The sequence below is a fragment of the Podarcis gaigeae genome (genome assembly GCF_964106915.1).
Source record: "Podarcis gaigeae genome assembly, chromosome: 1".
Classification (NCBI taxonomy): domain Eukaryota; kingdom Metazoa; phylum Chordata; class Lepidosauria; order Squamata; family Lacertidae; genus Podarcis; species Podarcis gaigeae.
In genome coordinates this window covers 107,307,107-107,331,873 of record NC_139678.1, presented here as the reverse complement: position 1 = coordinate 107,331,873, position 24,767 = coordinate 107,307,107, and the positions used below count along the sequence as shown (strand labels likewise).

The 24,767-nt window shown below is 41.5% G+C and overlaps 1 protein-coding gene across 6 annotated transcripts in view; it reads right to left on the bottom strand.

Moving 5' to 3' along the window:
- Positions 1-24,767, bottom strand: part of PSMD14 (proteasome 26S subunit, non-ATPase 14) — a 59,561-nt gene that overhangs the window by 25,226 nt on the left and 9,568 nt on the right. For all 6 annotated transcript variants that reach the window (XM_083714124.1, XM_083714123.1, XM_083714122.1 and 3 more), the window contains 4 exons: positions 9,792-9,863; positions 9,043-9,162; positions 6,324-6,394; positions 5,266-5,416 (listed from right to left, as the gene is read on the bottom strand). In XM_083714124.1, the coding sequence (XP_083570250.1) occupies positions 5,266-5,416; positions 6,324-6,394; positions 9,043-9,162; positions 9,792-9,863 (414 nt within the window). The remainder of the gene's footprint in view (positions 1-5,265; positions 5,417-6,323; positions 6,395-9,042; positions 9,163-9,791; positions 9,864-24,767) is intronic.

The window sequence follows — 24,767 nt, the reverse complement described above, 5'->3', positions numbered from 1 at the left end:
TACATGGTCACTTGTAAGCACACACTCTGGCCAAGGGAACCTGCAAGGATGACTTGGGCAGTTACAAGTCCCTGTGTGAGGCAGAAATCTACCATCCAGGTGATCACAATGCCACTGCATGTTTCAGGCCAAGTTTTATAACCAAAGCAGCCTTGGTTGACCTGACTCATCTCTATAGAGAGAGGCAGGGCAGGGCAACTGTTAATTCTCCTTGACTTCTCAGCAGCTTTTGACACCACTGACCTTCTAGTATTACTTGGGGGGGTACTGGAGATGCTGTATTAGGATGGTTCTGCTCCTATTCGTAGGGCCCTTATTAGAAAGTAGTACTGGCAGACTGTTGCTTGGCTCTGTGGCTTCTGAGCTGTGGTCTTTTGCGAGGGTCTATTCCTTCTCTTGCTATTCAGTAATGATGATGGCATACAGCTCTCTCTCTCTCCACTGCATCTGAATCAGGAATGGCTATGCAAGTGTTGGACCGGTGTCTGAAAGCTGGATGGGGGTGAGTAAACCTAAAGCTGAATCCTAGTAAGGCAGGGTCAGTGTGGGTGGGAGGTTCCTGTGCCGGGGAATTAGGTGGATGATCTCTTCTGGGGTGGGGTTTCACTCCCCCTGAAAAAAACATATCCAAAGCCTAGGAGTACTCCTAAATTCTAATCTATCACTTGAGTCTCAAGCGGCTTCTGGGGCTAGGAGTGCTTATGCCTAGCTTAGGCTGGTTCGCCAGCTACAGCAGTTCCTGGACTAGAATAGTCTGGACTCAACTGTCCACATTCTGGTGACCTTCTGCTTGGACTACTGTAATGCACTTGTGGATGGTCTGGAGACAGCAGCTAGCGCAGAATGCACCTGCTAGGTTGGGTAAGTGGGGCAGCCTGATGAGACCATGTGCCACCGGTCCTGAATGAAAGCACTGCACTTTCTATCAGTGAGCTAACATGCTCAAGCTGGGGTTTTTACTACTAGTGTACGTTTGGTGATTGAAAGGAAGAGTGGGGATGTTCAATCTCAATATTTCATTGGGGTTTCAGTTTTTGTTGTTGTTGTTTAATGTGCACATTAAAAAAATGATTTAAAAATTGATCGCTTTGGGTTCTTTGATGAAATAGGACACCTAATACAGTATCTTTTTTTAAATAAAAAAGTCTCACAAATGAACAAAGCAAGCTGAAGATAAAAACTGCAGGAAGAAACCAACATTAAAATAAAAGAACAGTAAAGATGTGATGCCTCATATTGTGTGGAAAAATATATGTGAGGTTTAAGCAAATAAGATGCTCAGGGGGGGAAACTGGCCTCATGGTGCTCACCTCTCCAAAGTACCCTACGAAAAACAAGGGGAGGGGAGCCAGCATCAATTTGCAAAAGGAATGTTGCAATTTTACTTACTATACCTCGCCATGCACAAGCACTTTCAAATGTATCCAATTTTCTCTCTTTATAATAATTCACAACAAACCAAGAACAAAGGAACCACAGATTCTAAAGTGAGAGTAGCTGCTGGGGTGGAAAAGAGAACATACAGAAAATGATATGGCAGACTGAGGTTAATGGGGCACCTGAACTTGTGGCAAGCACCCCCGTATGGGGTTTTACACTCATTGTGTCATTTTGTCACCGTGTTACATCATAGGTAGGTGCAGTTATTCTTTGGCAGATTGCTTGCTTCCAACAAATTACATCTATTAGCTACTGCTTAGGAGGTGGATTCGCTATGGCCTGGGATGAATACAATAGTTTCTACAGAGAGATAAAATGAAGCTTCATCTCCATCAATCTCTTCCTTACATCAGAGTGGATAAGCAGATAAGAAGTAGCTGCCTTAAACAGAGTCAGGCCACTGGTCCAGGTCACTCAGCACTGTCTACCTTGACCAGCAGTGGCTCTCCAAGGTTTCAGATAGAATCTTTCCCAGCCCCACCTGGAGATGTCAGGGATTGAATCTGGCACCTTCTACATGCAAAGCAGATGTTCTACCACCGAGCTATGGCCCCTTCACAAACATATTAATTCCACCTCAGATAACCATTTTATGTGGTGAAATCAACTAAGTTAATTTTCCCTAACTGATTTTGGCCTGTTATGTTGGAGGTTTTAACAAGTCTCATTTCATGGCCAGATCTGGTTCTTCCTATTTTTAAATGATCTACTAGTGCACAGCAGGTCATTTATCTGGACACACGTTTGATCAGTTACAAGTTTAGCTCATCAAAATAAGGGGAGCAGAGTGCGGGAAGAGTAGAGCACTAATCCCACTTTCTTTTTTTCATGCATGCCTTAGCAACTAGGAAGACTTGAGATAGTCCTCTCTCCTAATTGCTGCAATATATTAAGGCAATTCCCTATGAGATTTGGCAGTGAGAATACCTGTGAATCAATTCCCCCATCTTCCAAAGAATCCAGGCCTCTTGAAGGGTTGAGGAAGCCCTGTCAGGCAACACCATTCTACCCTCCCAAAATTTCCAGTAAGTGGTATGGAGGAGTACAAGAGCTTATTCCAACATCATGCTCTGTGCTTGATTCATTGCAGGCCCCTATATCTCAATCCCATCCCACAACAAATGCAAGATGAGATGCGGCTTACAGGTCTAAGCAGAGATAGATACAAGTGAAATATTTAGCGGAAGAAAGGAAATGGCTGTGGATACAGTTTAGAGGCTTCATAATGCCTAGCAGCAGCCAGGAAAGCTTCAGAACTGGAAAGTTTCATTAACAGACCTATCATGTCCAAGGGCTATGTAGGTATTTATTAGAATTAAGAAACTCTACTTCCTCTTCTATTCATTCCAAAGTTGCCGATTAAACATGTGGTGAACCAGACTAAGTAACTTTTTATACATGTTATCAATGCTTACTACAGAAAGCGATACTAAATGGGCAAAAATAATAACGGAAGCTAGAGATATTCTGAAACAATGCAAAACAATGGTACAATACTTTGTATCAAATGAGAGATCTTGAAGGCAAACTGAAGACTAGCACCAAAAACAATGCACAAAGTGCTCCTTCTCAGAATCTCTGAAAGTATTTCAGCTCTAGATATGCCTGAACAATATCCTGCATTTCAGATACTTGCTTGAGTCTTATTTTTTTTTTTAATTCCTTTTTGTTTTGTTAAATCAACACACTTGTACCAACATTCTTGGCTTTTCAAAATGAAAGTTAACAACAAACAACAATTATTATGTTGTTATAATACGCATGCAAGTTGACATCTCATCACAACTACAGCAGCAATATTAGCTGCTCACCTGCATTACCATCCCCAAACCATTAACACAAGACTTAAATACTTAAAATATTTATAAAACTGTATAAATGCCATACATACTATTAATTTAATGACTATTCTGCAATACAATAGAAAAGCATGCTCAAACAAAACACCTCAGCAGTATTTTAAAGCAGTAACCAACTAGCCAATTTCTGTATGTTCTGAAGTTTTTCTAATCCACTCTCCCTGTGGCTGAGCAAAATCGAATTGCCTCTCACATTTGCAGACAGCTCTGTGAAGGTGATAATAGAGCTGCTCCCTGCTGTCATGAGGCAGGAAATAGGAAAATGGCATATGGGGCTAGAAAGAAATAAAAAAAGAAAGAACCAAACAAGAACAAAAGAGATTTCAACAAAGGACAAACTATAACCCAATATGCTTTGCAAGTTAATCTCTTTTCATAATGATTTCACATAATCATTCATCTGCAAACTTACCCTAAAACGTGAATGGCTGCAAAGTCTTTGGGGAAAGTTTTTATTCCGAAACGTTTGGAACACACAAAGTGTTGTGTTCCTGCTCTATAAAGCAAGAGTGTTATTTCTATCCATGAAAGATCGAATCCAGCTCAATCTAATAGGGCAGATTATTTATGTCGCCAGGCTTTGAACTCATTTATTTCTTTTTTAAAATTAAGCTCTGCCTCAATTTAAAAGAGCAAGGCTGCTTACAAATGTACGTAAGCAATTGTTACTCAGAAAAACCCTTAAATAAAGTCCGAGCTATAATAGCAAACCGCAAATGCTTACATCACAGGCAAGCTGCTAATCTGACTCTAAACACATTTACTCAGAAAAACTGTGCAGTTTCAATGGGACCCGCTTTCTGATTTCACTTCATATATTTCATATAAATTTCTAATTTAAGATTATAGCCTTAGGGTGTCGTTTTTAAAAAAGAGATGTTACCTATCAACAAAATGCAGCAACTCGACTGCTCACTGGGTTCAGAATCTAACCACCATGTTCCGCAGCTGCTAAAAAGCTTGCGCTGGCTGTCAATTAGCTACCGGGATAGGTTCAAGGTGCTGGCACTGGTGCTGAAAGCCTTATTCAGCTCAAGATAGGATACCTAGAAGATTGCCTCACCCCTTATATACCAAACTGATCACTGTACTCTGCAGGAAAGGGCCTCCTTCAGATGCCATCTTATCAGAAGGTCTGCTCTGCACAATGTAGGAATTGGACAATTCAGTGTGATGGTACCAGAGCCTAGGACTTGCTGGTCAGAAGGTAGGCGGCTCGAATCCCCGTGACGGGGTGAACTCCCGTTGTTTTGGTCCCTGCTCCTGCCAACCTAGCAGTTTGAAAGCATGTCAAAGTGCAAGTAGATAAATAGGTACCACTCCGGTGGGAAGGTAAACGGCATTTCCATGTGCTGCTCTAGTTCGCCAAAAGCGGCTTAGTCATGCTGGCCACATGACCCGGAAGCTGTCTGCAGACAAATGCCGTCTCCCTCAGCCTACAGAGCGAGATGAACGCCGCAACCCCAGAGTTGGTCACGACTGGACCTAATGGTCAGGGGTCCCTTTACCTTTACCTACCCTTTAGAATGCCCTCTCCTTACATATCAGAAACGCATTGTCTCTACCTTCCCTTCTGAAAACTTCTATTCCAAAATGCTTTTAAGTGGATATTTTTTATCCCAGTTTTTCATCTGTGTTGGATTGAAATTGTATTTATGTATGTCTTTATTGTCAAATCTTTTATGGGAAGCGATTCATAAACGACGTAAGTAAGCACAGAAGCGTTCTTCAAGAGCAAAGAGGGAAAGAAAAAAAGAGACAGCAATTACAGGACCAAGTTGAGCTATTTCCATCTACAGAAGTATGGATGTGACAATGTTAATAATATCTCATTAATGCGAATCCAGAATGCCTCTATGGGATTTTAAACTTAAAATCCCATAGAGGCATTCTGGATTCTCATTAATGAGATATTATTAACATTGTCGCATCCATACTTCTGTATGCAGCAGAAACTATTACATACCTTTCCTTTCACACTTTGAATGGGATCCACCACTACAGCTACAGCTCTTTCGGACAGGGCTTCAAAACTCTGCTGAGTATTGATATCTACACCAGACAACCAGCAGCCAAAGCCAGGGTGACTGTGATACCAGCCAACAACCATTTCAGGTCTGTAACAAAGAAGGCATTTGGAGATTATCATCACAAAATATGAAAAGCTGCAATAAAATATGGATGTTTTCAGTAGGAAATGAAACCCTGAGATGTGAAAAGGTACCATTAGAAACATTTAAATCACTGCTCACTAGATTGTGGTGAAAACGTTAAAATGTGACAAAGAAGTGCAATCAATTAAGGGATTGTATATTAGCATTGGTAGCATCAGGCTCTCACTTTTTCACCCTCCTACCACATCTCCCAATGCAGTTTTTACCCTTTCAGCACTTCAGCAAATACCTTTGCGAACTCACTGCCACCAAAAGTTGGCTTTTCACAGCAGAATGTCCATTTCAGACATGGACGACAGGAAAAAGCGGTGGGAAAAGATTAAATATCAATTAAACCAGCAGTAGAACTAGGAACTCAGTCAAAAAGCAATTTGCACTGTTCTGCTCAGCTGTTGAATCTTTTGTTAACAGTAATTTTGAAGTTTCTGCTGCAGTATAAGAATTTGAGCAAGCAGATGACAACTGTTGAGAGACCCCAAGTGAAGTAACAAAATTTGTTTAAATATTTGGATGCCTTTTTATCAGGTAACCTTTACTGTGGTGTACAGACCACCATAGCTGAAAAATCAGAGTTGGGGTGGTAACAGTGTATTTTGTATGAGTGGAAGCTGTCAGCTGAATATTAATTCAATGTATGCAATAGTTCCAACCAAAAGCAGAGTTGGGTGCAATCTTACTGTGTGTATTCTCACAAGATAGCAAGCCCATGATTAGGCTTTCGTAACATGTTGTATTAGTTGTACAAGACTAAACCAATTGCTTCTGCTGCAGTACTAGTAAATGAGCCAAGAGGAAACGAGGACATGCATGATTTATTCCTTTTTTTAAAACAAATCGAGAAATTCTTTACCTTCCAGTCTGCTTTAGCATATCCAACATTTTGGCTTGAAACACAGGATCAACCGCCTCTACGCTGACCCCCTGGATTTGGAGAAAGATTAACAGCATAAAAATAATCTAGTTTACAGATATTTATGAAAAGACTTTTCTTGCACACACACAAATGGTTTAGGATAGTAACAATCTGCTCCTGTATATAAAGGTTACATGGTATTTTAGAAGTCACCTTTGAAGAATTCTAAGAATTTTATAGGACATATCATAGCTAATCTCCCCGTTCTTCTCTAGGAGCTCAGAGCAGTGTCAACCTCATAACATCCCTGTGAACTGAATGTAAACTATGAACAATTTGTACAAGGCCACCCTGTGAACTTCATATACAAGCAGAAATTTAACTTTAGTCCTCCTATATCCAAAATGAACAGCTTCTGCATTGTACTTGCTAGCAAACCTAATTTTAATGTGATGATTTAGTTGTTCAAATGTATAAAACGTTAACTATTTGCATATTTTTATTAAACCCAAGAACAATTTGTACATCTCTTAGTGTTCATTTTGTAGTCTCTGTTTACAAAAGGCTTCTGGGCAAGCCCACTGTCAATATTCAGAAGTCAATACTCATTTTCTTTGTCCTCCTGAGTATTCATGTCTGCTGCTTGGTTTCAGATTTACTGCTGGTGACAAAACATCCTCCATCAGCCAGTAGTGCATACATCAGTAGGAAAAAATAGCTCAGTTGGTAGAGCATGAGACTCTCAATTTCAGGGTTGTGGGTCCAAGTCCATTGGGCAAGAAGATTCCATCACTGCAGGGGGTTGGCCAGATGACTCTTGGGGTCCCTTCCAACACTATGATTCTTCACCATCTTGCAGTTTCATTCAATGGAACTTTCCCCAAATGATTTATGAAATAAGGGCAATCTGAGGGAACCCTCAGTAGCCCATGGTGACTTATTAGCGAAGCACTTAAGAGGACATAGCTGCTCACATCCACTTTGACTTGGACAACAGAGGTGTACAAATTGTTCTATTGATTCTGTGGGACACGTTTTAGTTGGTTCCACCTTTGGGCCACAAGAAGTTGTTTGGTGGGGGCGTGTGGTTGACCACCTGGTTGCTCGATTATGCTCTCTCATAATCATACGTCTTCGCAATAAGTAGTAGTCCTGGCCACCTTGAAGGAGACACAGTACTTGAGAGGCAGCCACAACAGAAAACGTCCTCAGATACCAAGAACTATAACTAGTGGCTGCTCACCAATATCCGATTCCTGGGCAAAGTGTTTGAATGGGTGGTTCTTGTAGAACTTCAGTGACTCTTAGGTGAAAATTATCCAGATCCATGACAGCTGATTTAAGGCACAGAAACTGCCTTGGTTACTTGAACATCTCAACAGTAGCAGCTTTCAGTAACATTAAGCATGGAATTGTACTAGATATGCTGAATGATTTGGGAATTGGAGCAGTGTACTTCAGCAGTTCCACTCCTCCCTGGATGGACAATTCCTTGGATGGGAGACTACTGCTCAGTAGGATCCCTTGTACTTCTGAGCATCTGCCACCCAGCTATAGGTCTCCTTTTCACTGGATACAGGTAAGGCACTGGAGATGCTGGTGGCAGCAGATGCAATCCTGAATAGATTGTTTAGCCATAGTTATCCATGCCTTGCTAACATTCTACTAGTGCAATGTACTGCCTTTGAAGACTTATCAGAAACATATTTTAGTACAAAACACATCTACCAGGTTACCAATTAGGGTTGTTTTGGGTAGTACTTAAAAACAGCCACACTGTTTCTGGACACGATTCATAACCTATAAAGCCCTAAATGGCTATGAACCTGGCCACCTTCTACCATATGAACCTTCCTGAACCTTGTAGTTATCATGAGAGCCCCCCATGTGAACTGTGGCCCCATAAAAATGACTGGAGAAGTTATGTTTGGTATGCTCTTCCCAGAGAAGCTCACAAGATACTAATGGTGTTGTAATTTCTGTGTTAAAATCTTTTTTTAAAATTCCAGGAATTTAAAAATATTGACAACATGATTTTATGTTGATGCCTCTTCTTATGTGGTTTCTCATTTGGCTTTTTCCTGCTGCTTTTGTGATTCTACTATCTCCAAGTTTATATAGTTTATTATTATTTCTTGAAAATCCTGGAAACCTTAATGCTCAAGGGTAGCTTATAAATTCACAAGCCATATATACAGGTAAGATGGGAGCAGCATCCCATAGAATTTGGGAGCACATCCTTGTAACTTGTAAACCAGCACACAGTAGTCTGTGCCTTCGAACAACTATGAGCTACAGACTCAAGTTCCATTAGTACCAAGTTACAGAGCAACCCCTAAATGTAATAGAAATATCTGAAACATAAGCTGAGCCACACTCAAAATGAATCTGATAAATAGGTTCAGAAGTACTACTATGATTAAAGCACAATATATTTTAAATCCCACTTTCTGTGCTGTAAACAATAAAGCTTGATACTTTCTGCAATTGAACAGATCGAGCTATGAAACTGTGAGCACTATACCACTGAGGAACCCAGGTATGTAAAGCTAATAACTGACATTGTCCAGTCCTTACAGACCACTATATTTCTTGCAGCCCAGATAGACATACTACAACCATCAGTATTCTTTTCACAACCATCATACATGTAGGTAAGGAAAGGATCTTGGGGTACAACTGGACATAACACATTCACTCACTGAAGGGCACTTACCGTTCCTGACTGTGGCATAGCAAACACATCAATCACTCTGACAGTATAGTCATCAACAAATTCTCCAAGCATCAGCCCCATAACTTCCATGGGAACACCAGCTCGACCATGCTTCAGCATCTGGAAAGAAGAACAAATTCTACTGAAAGTCTATTCAAGGGATACATTTGACTCTTATTCCCCAGCCCCTGCTCTGTAATGTAATAAAATGCACTTGAAATATCCATGTAACACCAAAGGTATGAAGTTATTACATATTCATATCCACTCCTTTAGTACTATAATTGGCTTTATTTAATTATAAGGTCTTATTTTCTTGAAACCGCTGAAACATCTCCATGCTATGCAAACCACTTAAAATACCCCCTTCCCCAAGGGCACATGCCACAATAACAGACAGAAATTCAATAGTTTGAATTCAAAAGACAATGGGACAGTAAGACACCTTGTTTGGATTTGAGAAGTCAAGGTATGAAAATGTTAAAAAATAGTAACATTACAACTTATGCTACGATGTTCAGATGAAGGGCAGGCAGGATATAGATTGACTAAATAATAATAATAAATAAATAAATATTGCCCAAGAATAGAAAACAACAACAACAACATCATCATCATCATCATCATCATTATTATTATTATTATTTTGTTGACATTCAAGGATTACAGAAGTGTCTCACTTGTTCATAGTGGAGACAGATATATGCAGGGCTTTGTGAAATATCATCCAACAAAACACAAATACTTACCTTCAAAAGCGCAAGGGAAGAGATGTAAACCTGTTCAGCAGTGTCAACTGCAGGAGCGTCAGTAGGAGGTCCCTAGGTAAAGAAGAAACACATCACCAAAAGGTATAAAAGGTTCGATTCTAGAAAGGCAACGCATGCACACATTCTGTTCTATCCATTACAGCATTTGACGTACAAGACAAAAGGAATCTAGAGCCCGATTCTATAGTATCTTCCATCTCCCTCTTCTGCCCATCAGTCTCCAACTGGTCTCCCTAAAAGATTCAGCTGAATAGCAGGGGAAGCACCTGAAGGGCCACAGGCTACAAGATGGAGGAAGAAAACCTAACAAACCACCCTCCTTTGTTGTTAATGCATCGAGCTATGAATCAGAAGTCTATACTTCCCACCTTGCCACTGTCGCAAACTCAGTATGTAGCCCTTGGCATGCCACTCTCTTGGTCTCAGCCCAGCATCTGAGCTATGAGGATAAAACTGACCAATCTTACGGGGTTGTTGAATGGAATACAGCACAATATTGTGAAATGTTCTCAACACGTTAAAGTAGCCTTTGGAAACTTTGGTTCCCATATGCTGTTGGGAGTACAACCTCCCCAAGACAGCTTAGACAATCGCCAGGGATGATGGGAGTTGCAGTCCACAAACATTTGGGGACCCAAGGTTGAAGGCTGCTTTAAAGCATCATACAAATGCTAAGTATTCTTACTGGATTAGCATGTACACACACACACACACACACACACACACGTTTCTGGATCCTGGCCAAAGTTGATAAAGAGCACTTCCCTATATAAACTAGTGATTTAGTCTAAGGAAAGGCAATTGTGTTTCTTTGATCATCTATCTACTCAGCATTTAAAAATAAAAAATAGTGTGCTTAGTGAAAATCTTATCAATGATACAGGCTTGGACTCCAATGAAGTTCTATTAGTGAATTAAATCTTGCAGGAAGTCTCCTCAGATATATATATATATATATATCTCCAATTCACCAATTAGCTGCATCTTTCTTACAGTGGTGTGAATATAAATGCTGCTGGGCTAGCATGATTAACTGGCACCAACACAAACACAATTTCCTTTGCTTTCCCTTTGCTTTGTCAGTTTTCAGCTAAAGAGGACCTGAAGAAAAAGGCTATGGGAGCACTTTGCAGATCCACTGGTGCAGTGAGAGAAAAATGGACCTCCAATCCCTAGGTGGAAAAGCTGTGAACAAAATACTGTGCTCTTTGCTTCATGAGTAGCTAATAAAAAATTAGCACAATTGTCCAAGGTGTGAATGATGGCCGAGGCCAGTGCTGTGTATTGCTCAAGTGGAGAATGCCAACTAGCATCTGAGAGGGGAAAAAATGCCCTTCCTGGGAAGCAAGGTGTTTCCTGTGAATGATGACAGTGGTACCAAATCTTTTTCTAAACGTGACTGGTAAGCCTAGAATAAACTCCACAGAGAATAGCTTGTACATATTGATTATCAAGGATGATGAAGAAAATCAGTTATATTTTTATTTTATAGTGCTGTCTCGCTTCTTTTAATTATATTTGAAGCAGCAAAAAATCCATAAAAAGAGGAAATAAAACAAAAAGTGTAGCAGTACTGTACATTAATGGGGAATTTTTTGGTGGGGCAGGGGGAGAAGTTGGTGTAAACAGGAAAAGGCTTTTTACATGCCTTCCAATGACAGCAAAAATGAGTATTTACTTCTTTGGGAAGGGAATTCCAATGAAGTGGGGCCTTAATGGACAAGGACCAGCCCGAAGTCCCTGCAAATAACATCACGGTATGAGCTGCAACTTACAACAGTAACTCTGAGCTGATGTCAATGGGCTGCGCAACTCTGCATTAATAGATGCTTCCTGAAAGGCACTATGAAAATAATCATCAGAATTCTTTGGGACTGCAGAGACTTAGGGGAGGCATATCCTGAACTCCACCACTGACCAGGGAACCAACAGCCACTAGAAGACTGCAACCCCTGCCTCCCAGGAATAGCATCCTGGCAACTTGGTCCCACCCATCCAGCAGTGAATGAGAAGCTGCTCCAATGCTTGCTTTCCTCTCCCTTCCCATTCCTACTTATTTGCTACATTTCAATCCCACTTCAGACAGTATTTTCTTCCATAGCAGCTCACATCAATCGAGGGCGGCTGTCAAGCTTACAAGCTGGACATAAATTTCCACTGAATATGAAGGTAAGAGAAAATTGCGGGGGAAATGGATGGGTACCATAGGTGGCATACAACACCTGTCAGAATTTTAAAAAATCAATACAAACTATTCACTGAAATGTCTGAAATGTGGAATATAATTGGGAGACTTTTTTATCATGTGTGGTGGAAGTGGGAACTGGCAAAAAAAAGTTTGGGAAAAGGTAAGTATTCAAATAATCAAAATCTTTGGGTACAAAGTTCCTTGCCAACCACTTTTGTTCTTGCTAAACTATGTGAAGGGTCCAGTAAGACTGCAACAAAGAATTAATATCATATATGATAAACTGCCACTATGATTATATATATGCCAACGTGAAGGCAGCCATCCATTCCATCTGCAACCAAATGGCTATGAAAAGGTTTTCCACATATGCAGTCAATGGCAAAACTGACTTATTATTTAAGGAATAAGTAGGGAGAAAAAATGGAGAAAATTTATTTCATAGGGTGTGTATCAAAAAGGTCGTGGTTTTTCACTCTCTCTCTTTTTGCGTTACTAAAATGTCTATAGGTTAATGGTTCACTTGCTTTTCGTTTCCCCTATAAGGTAACAGAGATTTATGCAATTTTATTTTACAGTGGTGCCCCGCAAGACGAATGCCTCGCAAGACGAAAAACCCGCAAGACGAAAGGCTTTTCCGTTTTTTGAGGCACTTCGCAAGACGAATTTCCCTATGGGCTTGCTTCGCAAGAAGAAAGCCCATAGGGAAATCTCCGGGGACCTCTTTTAAATGCTGGCGGTGGGGAGCAAAGCCTTTCCCCCCCCCTCCGGCCTTCAGAAGAGGTCCAGGAAGGCCGGCGGGGGCCGAAAGGCTTTGCTCCCCACCGCCAGCATTTTAAAAGCAGTCCGGGATAGCAGGGAAGCGCTTCCCGCTATCCTGGACAGCTTTTGAAGGCAGGCGGGGGGAGCAAAGACTTTTGCTCCCCCGCCGGCCTTCAGAAGAGGTCCAGGACCTCTTCTGAAGGCGGGCGGGGAGTGAAAGTCTTTGCTCCCCCCTGCCTGCCTTCCCGGGAGAGCGGAGAAAAGCAGCGTGTTTCTCCGCTGACCTGGACGGCTTTTGAAGGCAGGCGGGGGGGAGCAAAGACTTTCGCCCCCCGACCGCCTTCAGAAGAGGTCCAGGACCTCTTCTGAAGGTGGGCGGGGGGCAAAAGTCTTTGCTCCCCCCCGTGCCTGCCTTCCCGGGAGAGCGGAAAGTCTTTGCTCCCCTCCGCCTGCCTTCAAAAGCTGTCCGCTCTCCCGGGAAGGCAGGCACGGGGAAGCAAAGACTTTTGCCCCCCGCCAGCCTTCAGAAGAGGTCCTGGACAAAGGTCTTTGTCCCCCCTGCCTGCCTTCCCGGGGGCTTTTAAGAGCGGACGGCTTTTGAAGGCAGGCGGAGGGGAGCAAAGACTTTCGCCCCCCGCCCGCCTTCAGAAGAGGTCCAGGACCTCTTCTGAAGGCTGGCGGGGGGCAAAAGTCTGTCCCCCCTGCCTGCCTTCCCGGGGGCTTTTAAATCGCCCCGGGACAGCGGAGAAGTCCTCCGCTGTCCCGGGGCGATTTTTAAATGCTGGCGGGCGGCAGCGAAGCCTTCGCTGCCGCCCGCCAGCATTTTAAAATGCTGTCCCGGGGTTTTTTAAAATGCTGGGGGTGGGAAGAAAAGCCCTTGTCCCCCCCCCCAGCCTTCAGAAGAGATCGGGGGACAGACTGTCCCGGACCTGGTCTGAAGGCGGTTTCCATAGGAACGCATTAATTGATTTTTAATGCATTCCTATGGGAAACCGTGCTTCGCAAGACGAAAAACTCGCAAGACGAAAAAACTTGCGGAACGAATTAATTTCGTCTTGCGAGGCACCACTGTATTTTAATTTCCTGTATATATTGTTTCGGACTGGCTTTAAATTATCAGGTAACAATGAAAGATATAATAAATTTCATAACCAAAATGTGCAGCAAAAAATCCTTATTAGCTAAAAAGACAAAGTCACACATGGAAAGGGGAATGGAGTGAAAAGGTAGAGGAGGTCACCAGTTCTTTAAGGCCAGCATGAATCAGCAACTGTGAGAAAGCATTGTTATCCATTTCTGGCCAGACCTTGATGGTGTTCTTGCTTGAACAGCAATTGGCGGCTCTTTGGCTAATGAATGGGACCTTTCCCCCATGCTTCTGCAGCCCCACAGCACCTGGAGCTCAGTATTCTTTCCAGCAGTGTCCTGGGAAGCAAAGCTCCTCCTCCTCTGGCTGATGGGATGGGAGTGCAGCCTCCCAGAGACCTTTGGTCCCCAACCTATAGCAGAGGCCAGCATACACTGCCCTTTAGCTCTGCAGTCCAAGGGGGATTGAGAGAATTTGTTCCTTTTGTTATCATATCTATTAGACTGGGAACTTGAAGGCAAGGATTGGCAACTTTTAATTTATGACTAGTGCTTACCACCACTGGGTTGCATCCAACAAAGTCTTTGTGTCTTTGTGTCACAACTGGCCTTGTGCCCCTCCAAATCTGCTCCACAACAGATTGGGGTGGGGTACAGAAAGAGGAAGGCCAAGTCCCTAGGCAGAAGTCATGGCACTAACCAGATGACTTAACTAGATACATACAACCTGTTATCATCAGCTGGAATAGTGTGGAAAACCAACATGCTGAAGATAATTTGGATTAAGTAACTTGAGCAAAAGATGTATGTGTCTGGAAACTGAAAAAGGGGCAAAGGAGTATAACAGGATTTGGTAGAACATTTTCCGCAAGGACAGAAACTATTTGTAGTATGAGATCTAGGGGGCAGTAGCACAGAAGCAAGGAAAGGGAATTGTAACTTCTTGCCAATGGCCTATAGCAGGGGTGCACAACCTGCGGCCCTCCAGATGTTGTTGGACTGTTGATGGGAGTTGTAGTCCAGAAACACCTGCAGGGCAGCAGGATGTGCGCCCCTGGCCTACAGAGACCTCTATCACCCCATACCATTGTCCATGACTTTGAGCCACCAATGTCTATTAGATAATCCCAAACCTTTCTGGGGTAAAACTGCAATAGCTATTTCTATAGCCTCTTGAAAAAGCTCAGAATATCTGCTAAATATTCTGATTTAATCAATCTCTCAATTGATACTTATACTACATATTACTATTAACGTTTATAGCAACTCAGTTAAGAGTGCTACTTTTAAAAAATTCAACTATAATGCTTGTTTATGCCCAACACTATTGCTGCAGTCAGCTAATACTAGAATGTGAGTTGTTCAAGTATTTCATATTTTTACCTGAAGTGGAACGACACTTTCTACACTCTAGGCCTTCACACATTGCTGCTTTGCCCTCAGTGGTGTTCACAACGTCCCTTAATTTAGCCACAAGTTGTCACTATGCATGAACACACTACCCCGCCTCTACTGTGTTAGAACTGCTAAAGATAATATCCCTAAGGTACTTTACATAGCAAAAGTGCAATGTACTCAGTCAAAATACAGACTCAATACACCCTACTCTCAAATATTCTAAGTGATAGAGAACTATTATATATCAATTATACTTCTTAAGTTTGCTTAGTGTGGCTACCCTTAAATGTTGCCAATGTGGATACATTTTCACATTTACTTTAAAAACAAAACAAAACACATTCAACTGTACAGTGGTACCTCGGGTTAAGAACTTAATTCGTTCCAGAGGTATGCTCTTAACCTGAAACGGTTCTTAACCTTTCGCTAATGGGGCCTCCCGCTGCCGCTGGAATGCAATTTCTGTTCTTATCCTGGGGCAAAGTTCTGGAGCAACCACTTCCTGGTTAGTGGAGTTTGTAACCCTAAGCGTCTGTAACCCAAGGTACCACTATATGATTGCAATCCCAAGTGCAGTCTTGTATTTAAGGACAAGCTTTATAGCCAGAGATGCAAGGAATTGCTGAGCAGGGAAGTGCAGTGGGTGGCTGCAGAAGAGACAAAGTTTCTGGTCCTCTTCTGACAGGACACTGCAGGCTAGTACAGTGGTACCTTGGTTTACGAACTTAATCCGTTCCGGAAGTCTGTTCTTAAACCAAAGCGTCCTTAAACCAAGGCGTGCTTTCCCATAGCAGTGGGGGGGGGCTCAATTTACAAATGGAACACACTCAACATGTTCTGCTTCCAAGGCAAAGTTCACAAACCAAAACCCCTACTTCCGGGTTTGTAGCATTCTTAATCCAGGTTGTTCAGAAACTAAACTGTTCTTAAACCAAGGTACCACTGTAGCTGCTGCAGACTTCTTTAAAAGGCTGCCCAATACCGACCAGTTGTTGACCTTTTTTTAGGATTGCAATTGTCAAGGTTTATTTATGATTTTAACCCAGAAAATAAATTGCCACAGGGGCCAGATTAAACCAAGTGGCGGGCCAGATTAGGCCCCCAAAACAGACTTTGGACATGCCTGTACTAAAGACAGTGGTACCTTGGTTTACAACCATAATCTGTTCCGGAGGTCTGTTTGTAAACCAAAACAGGTTGTAACCCAAGGCGCGCTAGTGGGGCCTCCAAAAAAAATTAGTTCATAATAATAAAAAAGGGTTGTAGTCCAAGAAAAGGTTGCAAACCAGGACACACTTCCAGGTTTGACGTGTTTGTAATTCCAAAACTTATGCAAACCAAGACATATGCAAACCAAGGTACCACTGTAGCCTGAAAACCTATAGCAAAGACATAGTTGGTTGTGGTTTTGTTCTGATACAAAATGCCAGAAATCTGGACAAGTATTTAAACCAGTATTTTAAAATCAGATGAATTTAAAGAAAAACTTCTCCCAATGACAGCTAGTCTTAAAATGTTCAGCCTCATGAAGAAAAGCAGTAACGCAGCAAACTTCCTTCAAAAAAGGGGGAAGAAGCTAAACATAGAAGCTGATTATTTAATTTATACTGAAGAATGGTGTCTACAGAATGCCCTCTGAAAGTTGCAAGGAACACTGAACCTTCTTAAATCCATACCATAACCAATTCCTTTGCACGCTACTGTGCATATCTGTAAGCTTGTTAATATGTTAACAAAAGATATCTATAAACCCCAAACTGTCAGGGGGACTCATGCTGCCCCCCTTTTTACCTTCCAGCAATGTTAATGAAGGTGCATGCAGCCTGAACACTGAATTGTTAGATTACACATCAACCCTCATCTGCCAGTCATTTCCCATTCCAACCAGTAATCTACAAAGGTGACAAAAAGTAAATATACTTTTCTCCGATATACCAGATGCATCAAATTCCCCTGAGATTCAATGTGCTAACACCACCACCAAGGACTGAAACTGAAGCAAGCCTTTAATTTGGTCCTTTACTTTTAACTAAAATAAGCCATTAAAAAAAGAACTTTATTTTTTTTAAAAAAACCCAACATTAAAGTTCTTTTGTACCCAATGCATACAAAGCAAAAGGGGAAAATCAATCCCGATTATACTTTTAAGAGGAGAAACAGATGCTTCTTCCTGACTAAACTGTCTACCAAGTGTTAGTCAGTGAACTGACCTGCCTGCAGGGCAATCATATCAGTCGTAAGCCGTATCAATCATTTCTTTTAAGCCCTCGCTTATTAGAGAATGGAGGATTTAAGGTAGACTCACACTATTAAAATTCATTTCTTTTATCAACATTTAGCAACATAAAATGCCTCCAAAAGCCCAAACGAGCAAAGATAACATAATCAGCTCACAAATCAATCAAATGGGGTTAACATGAGACACTACTTTTCTTCAGGAGCATTCAGATATGATCCAGTTATAAAAACTGTGACTTTTCCTTGGGCAGCCCTTGTTGACTAAGTGTTAAAAAAAGGCATTTGCCATTATAACAGCATAAAACTAACGCCTCAGAGTGTTACCTACTCAGGCCTTTTAGCAAATTTGTTAACACTTTTAGGTATATTACTCCACCTTTCTCTTAGTGTGAACTGGTATCAATTATTTAGCCAGTTTTATTATGTTATTAGAATACCTGCTGATTAATCATGAGTCACTTTAGAACACTGCCCTTCACTTGCATCATGCATTTCTTCTCTTAAATACAAGAGATGCAAGATTAAACAACTGACAAAGCTACAAAAATGAACACCATCAACCTGGAGAGAAAAAATTGATACTTCACTCTGAGTATTGTCTTACTCCAGAGTACTTTTAAAAATTCTTTTTTTAAAAGCCCATAAACATTTTTAAAAATGGGAGAATAATAAAAAATCCAATTGATGCTGAAATCAGTACAAATGAGCTCTCCGCAGCTAAACTAAATTCTTATATGAGAGAGGGTGAGATCGGAACCAACTCCAACCTTTATTTTCACAATTAAAACCCCTTAAAAATAAACACAACAAAACAGACACAAGCAAATGTACAACTATCCAACACTGTCATGTTTATTCTTACCCAGCAAAGTAAAAAAGGGAACCTTTTAATACTTAATTTTGTGAGTATTAAACAACTAGTGTGAAAAACAAGATGCATGTAAACTATTTCTACTGCCTCTGCTTCAATGACTAGCTGAGACAACCTGTTATAGGAGGTGTTAATTGGCAATAGGAGTGCAAGTCAGAAGCATGTTCCCCATCGTCCTAACCCAGCAAGGCTAGGTCATTAAAGTGGAAATGAATTCTTTCATGCTGACTTAACTCTTGGAGTGCAGATTTTCAGCTGTTACACCTACAGACAATTGAGAGTGTGTGTTAAACCACTCGCCTCTAAAGAACAACCCCTCTATATTGTGTATAATTTATATTTTATTATTCATGGAACTTATTCATTAAAAAAATATAAATAAGTTTAAAGGGTTTTTAAAGCATTAATAATGCTAAAATCCCAAGGTAAAATTTGTGTTTAATCCCATCAATAGTTGTTAAAATCATCTGTACACTCCTATGGTTTTATCTCTGCTCATGTTTTATATTTGCAAGGCAGGGAAAATTTGGGTGTTCACGTATTTAGATATTTCTATACCACCATCACCATATGGTCACAGGGCAACGTGCAGCATATTAAAACACACCTCTACATATTTCTAAAGCCAATTAAAACATCAATACAAAGTAGACACAGCATAAACTAAAATGAGAAAATCATGAAACAGCAACGGGTGCAATACCAAACTACCCTCAAACAAGTTACACTTCACCTCCAAAAGCCTGGCAAAAAGGTATATCTTTACATTCCTCCTAAAAGAGTGTAATGGTGAGGTGAAACACATCTCAGTGGGAAGAACATTCCAATCTTTTGGCGCCACCACTGATAAAGCCCTACTATGGGTCCTTGCACTGCTGACCCTGTGCTGGACAGGGACCATCAGATGGGCTTCAATGGTTGATCTTAAAGACCATGCTGGATTGGAATAGGAGGTGTTCAAAGTACAGTACACACATCTAAGCAATACCATATGCAGCCAGTGTGTGAGACTAGGTTTAGTTCAGATTCCTGCTCAGACATGAGGCTTAGTGGATGAGGTTGGGCCAGTTGCTATCTTGGTGCCCAAACTCTCTTGACTGCATTGTTGCAAGGAGACGATGGAGTGCACATCACACTAACTTCTTGGTGGAAGGGTGAGCTAAAGGACAAAGAACCTCTACCTACCACAAAAAAATAGTATTGTCCAAAAAAATCCTGTAATTATTACCTACACACAGAACATAGCAGTAAGATGTGCTCAGACACTCTTTTCAATTAATGCTTTACAAAAATGTTTTCTGAAATGAGATGAACAGCATCTTGCTAGAAATGTCCACTTTTGTTGTCCTTCAGAGCTAAGGATATATACATTAGCGAACTAGAGGAAGCCAACACACCCCAGTGATAAGCAGCAGACAATGTACCAAAGAAATCTAAAAAGGGCAATTCTCCAAGAGTTTTCAAGCATCAAAATGCCATTCCACACTATGCAACACACTTAAAATGACTAGTCCCACTATTTGGCTCAGAGGAAAGAACTTAAGTCCATTTGCTTTTTCATGAGAAAAATGTTTAGATGCCATCTGTAGAGATTACTGGTGGACAGTCATATGAAGGGAATTTACTTTCTGAAACATTTATAAGGAGACCGTAAGGAGCACTGAAGCTGACTGAAAACATATGCTCAGTAAGCACTATTAAAATTTACAGGAAAAGGAAACAAAGAAGAGTATATAGAATCAATGTGTTATTCTAGAAATACTAGAATGTTCTAAAAAAAAAAAAATCTTCTCCAGTCCATTAGAAGCAATTTTGTCAAAATTACGTATACACGTATATATGAGATTCTCTGTTACTCTAAAAAACATATGATTAAGTCAAGAGATCCTGGAATGCTGTTCATGTGTACATTCTACAAAACTGGATGTTATAAAGCTTAAAATCTTAGTTAAAATATCCCATGAGAATGGACAATTAATATAAACCTGCAAAAAAGTAAAACTTTACGAATGGGAGAATGCATACAGCTTGATACGGGGAACTCAACAAAATGTATGAAAAATGCTGCCTGTGCTTTCAAAAGTCTACTGGAGGTCATGTGTATCTGAATCCTTGTCTTAACCCGATACTTGTATACTTTCCTTGCTTGGATATTTTCAATATTTATGGAAGCTTTGTGATTTCCACTGCAGGGGACAAAGCCAGTGCTGCCCCCGACCTACCATGACATTGAGCTCAGCTATTTCACCGAGAACACACAGAAGCCATTTTACCATAGGAGTGGGTGGGAGGGACTCATTCCACATCCTGCTGTGTCTCAAGCTGAAGGGGAGATGCATATTCACCCCTTCCTCCCTCTGTGTGAGGAAGGCTTTGCATGCATAGGATCTGCTGGCTTAGCTCAAAACATAGCAAGAAGCAGGCAGGTTAGGAGCCAAGAACACACTTTCGTGCCTTCCTCAATCTTCCAAAAGGTTGAAATCCTCTGCAAATTTTTGGGGTTTAGGAAATGTAAACAACTTGATTTCCTGCCCTTTCCCACTAAAGGGGTATCAATACAATAGGCTGCTTACAGGCATTTATTTTTTCAGAATCCTGAACTGATTCAATGATTGAGGTAAGGTACCCAGTGTTCTTGATGATAGCCTGTTAGAAAAGGAGACAATAGTAATCTCCTGATCCCAAGGTTTCCCGAGTCCAGTTCAGGAATGCAGAGTTCCCAGCATGAGAACAGATACTGCTTAAAGTTTTTCTTTATGTCCTTCCTCATATATCTTGGCTTTTTTAAGAGGTTACTTGAGGAAAGAGGTGGGCCAACATACTTCTGCACACCTCTCCTCTGGGCTTTTCATTAATGCTTTAGAACCTGACCATGCACACATTGACTCAAGAGTCAGTCCCACTGACTGAGGAATATGCCACATTAAATTAAATTAGAATTAGCATAGGATTGCAAGCCATATCTGAATGGGTATGGATGACCGAAAACGTCCATACCCATTCAGATTATTAACATCACTTCTGCCGTACTCTTCTGCTACACTAGCAGCAGAGCTTAACAGGAAATTAACAACACTCCTGAAACCCATTTTTTTTTTAAAATCAAACAATAGAACATTAAAAAGAAACTTTTAACAATATATGCCTGGTAACCACAATGCCAGGATGCAAGTTCCTGAAGTGTAAGAAAGACCTAACGCATTTATGGTTCAAGACAAGTTAGAAGAATGCTTGCCTTCAGATTTTTCAACAGATCGTTCATCTGTCATTGTAAAACACACAAAAGGAAACAGTGCCTGTGAGTTCAACTTCTCCATACATTAGATCAGCATGTACAAAAGGATTTTTAGATCAGTGGCAGGTCTCTTAGGTGCTACAGGTTTTATCAATGAGTTCTTTTTTTAAAAAAAAAAAGGAAAGAGTTTCTACAGAATCAAGCAGTGCAGCACTTGAAACCTCTTTCAAAGTGACAGTTTTCAAGTGCCATGTACAATGCCCTAATCTGGAAGTGTCCCAGCTAACCCATCTGATCAACAATTTCACAGATGGAAGCACTTGATGCCTAATTGGCAAGCCCATTATTCAAACAAAATAGCTATTTGCAATTCTTGCTTCTTTATTTCCAGTTGAAGTGCTAACGCGGCTAAGAGACAGGTCACCCCTCCCCCCCTCCATTCTAAAAGAAGTGGTCCACCTTTACATGTATTCCCAGAAGACACCACTTAAAAGCATCTAGCCAAAATTGCAATAAGCAAATATGGCAAGATGCTATGTTCTGCATTCAAGGACAGACTTAGCTGGCGTTGCAGTTACTCTTTTTGAGGGCTGTATACAGTGTTACTCTGGGTTATTTACCCACCCACCCGCATCATCATGTCACCAGCTGTCAGTGCTATTGTGCACTAGAAATGACATTTCAGAATTCAGAAAAGGAAATGCAGTGAGAAGAAATGTTTAATTTACATTAATAAATTATATCAGTAAATTCCAAATCCTTAGTCAACACAAGGTAATTGTACAGTTACCCCCTATAGCCCAGGTGTAGGCAAAAGGAATATAGGCATTTACTGGTAGATGTCTAGGTGGTTAGCAATAGAACAGCAAGGGGCTCTGGCTCCAAATTGTTGGAACAGCAGCAAAAACAAAACAAAAAAGTCTTTTTCCATCTAAATTAGGTTGCTGATATTAAGAAAGCAGATCAGGGGTGCATTTTGGTGTGACAGGAATTCAGCTCAATTCACTACAGGTACTGAAAACACATTACTAGGCTCTGAATGCACTCAGAAGCAGAATCATTTTTTAAATCCTCATTGTGCGTCTATTGTGCATGGCTCCTGTTAGTAGATCTTGGGGTTCTAGAAAAAAACAAAGTAGGCTGGCCAAGCCTAAATCATGCCCACTCCTGCTGCAACCCAGTGGGGAAATCCCTCCTTATCTGCCCTGTACACAAAAGACATGAGCAAACATGGCTGTTGACAACACAAATCTTTCATTATAAAAGCCATCAGTCTTATTTGAGCAGTCCCCATACTGCTCACTGGAAAGAATGGCTATGAGCCAGGCCCAGGTTCTCAGCCACAATTCCACCTTTTGTAAAGCAGGGAAAATTTTATTCATTAAATTTATATCCTACTCTTCCTACCAAATAGTGCTCAGAGCAGCTAATGTAAGATCCAGTGATACTGCATGAGGTTTTTTGGTTTTTACAATCAAGCAGTATATAAATTTTATGAAACTGATAAGTAAACACCCAATAATTAAAATGACCATTATAACAATGACAGCGCCTAAATGCACCAATTCCCTGCCAAAGGCCTGGCCAAACAAAATGATGATGATCTTCTGCATGCGACTGTTAAAAGAAAAATATCCAAGGCAGAAAATGTTGCATTTATTACACTTTCAAAGGAAGAAGCTATTTAAGGGGAGATCTGCTCCAACGCTTATTTATTCTATTGTACCTCCCCTATACACTCAAGGTATCTCCTTAATAGGTTCATCAGAGGCAGTCTGAATTACTTTAAAGTAAAAATAGGCAATATCAGGACTGGGGATGGAATGTGGCTCTCCAAGCCTCCCGACTCCCCTCAGCCACATTACCTACACGCTCTATTTTGCAGCTTCGTGCTTTTGCCTGGCTGGACTGTGCTATTGAACTCTGGTGTTTGTTGCTTCCCTGGACCGAGGATGAGTGCAGAAACTAGCTTAGGGCCTTAATGTAAAATTTACAGTAATTGCCCCATCCACTGTTGCTTCTGGCCCCACCCTCCCCTGGTGTGTGATCACTGGAGCATTTGCCAAAAGAGAATGAGGCCCTTGCCTGAAAAAGGTTGTCCCCCCTCCTGCTTTCAGAGGTGAAAAGGCCCTTCTTTCCCTAAGGAGACAGATAATGGCCACATTCAGACTACTACCCAAAGACCAGTTGTTGGTGATCTTAGTTTGAAAAGAAGCTATGATTTGAGGAGAGTATGCAAGTCCAAGGTTTATCTCTACTTACATCCAATCCTCTAAGCCAAGCTTTCCAAACTGTGCGTTGCAACACTTTAGTGCAGAGGTTTTCAATGTTTGAGTCCACAGCTTGTTCTGCGGCACCCGCGTGGAGCCCAGTTATGCCACCCCTTGCCTGCAGAGCCAGCAGCCCTTCAGGCCTTTTTGAACACACCCCTGTGGAGTGTTCCTCAGCTCCCCTCTTCTCCCCTCTCCTTGGGAGTCCTCTTAACAGTCGCAACTGGTCTGGGCTCCCCCCGCCCCAAAGAGAGGTGCCTCCTTACATTTCCTCACAGAGGCCTGGGAAGCAGCCCCTGGCCAGCCCCAAAAGCTTGTAGCCAGGGCTGCTGCAACAAATAGCTGGGCAAGCTTTTAGGAGGCAGAGAGGCAAGAGGGCATCAGAGGTGGGATGGAAGAGTGACAGAGGCCAGTGTTGCCTGCAGCACCCCGACCATCATTCAAGGCACCCCAGGGTGCCACAGTACACTGGTTGAAAAGCACTGCATTAGTGTGTCTGTTGCAGTATGTAGATGTGTTGCGCGAACACTCACCTCACTCCTCCCAGGTTTGGAAAGGGGTTAAACCTTGTTTACTAGTAAAACTGAATTACTGTGTCGCTAAATGATGCATGCCTAAAAAGTGCCACTGACATCAAGAGTTTGGAAAGTTCTGCTCTAAGCCACTGATTCCCAATTAGCTATCTATGGCGGACTCAGTTTTTCAATAGCCAAGGCATGGAGTCCCTACCTTTGGAAATTTTGATATCTCTAAGGTAGTTTTTGTTGTGTGAATGGTGCCACGGACCGCCTGTGTGGGTTACATGGACTGCCTGGGGTCCATGCACCACCAGTTGGGAACCACTGCTCTCAGTTTTATGAAGTAATCACTAATTGCAACATTTGTCTCTCAACTTGTCAGAAGAATC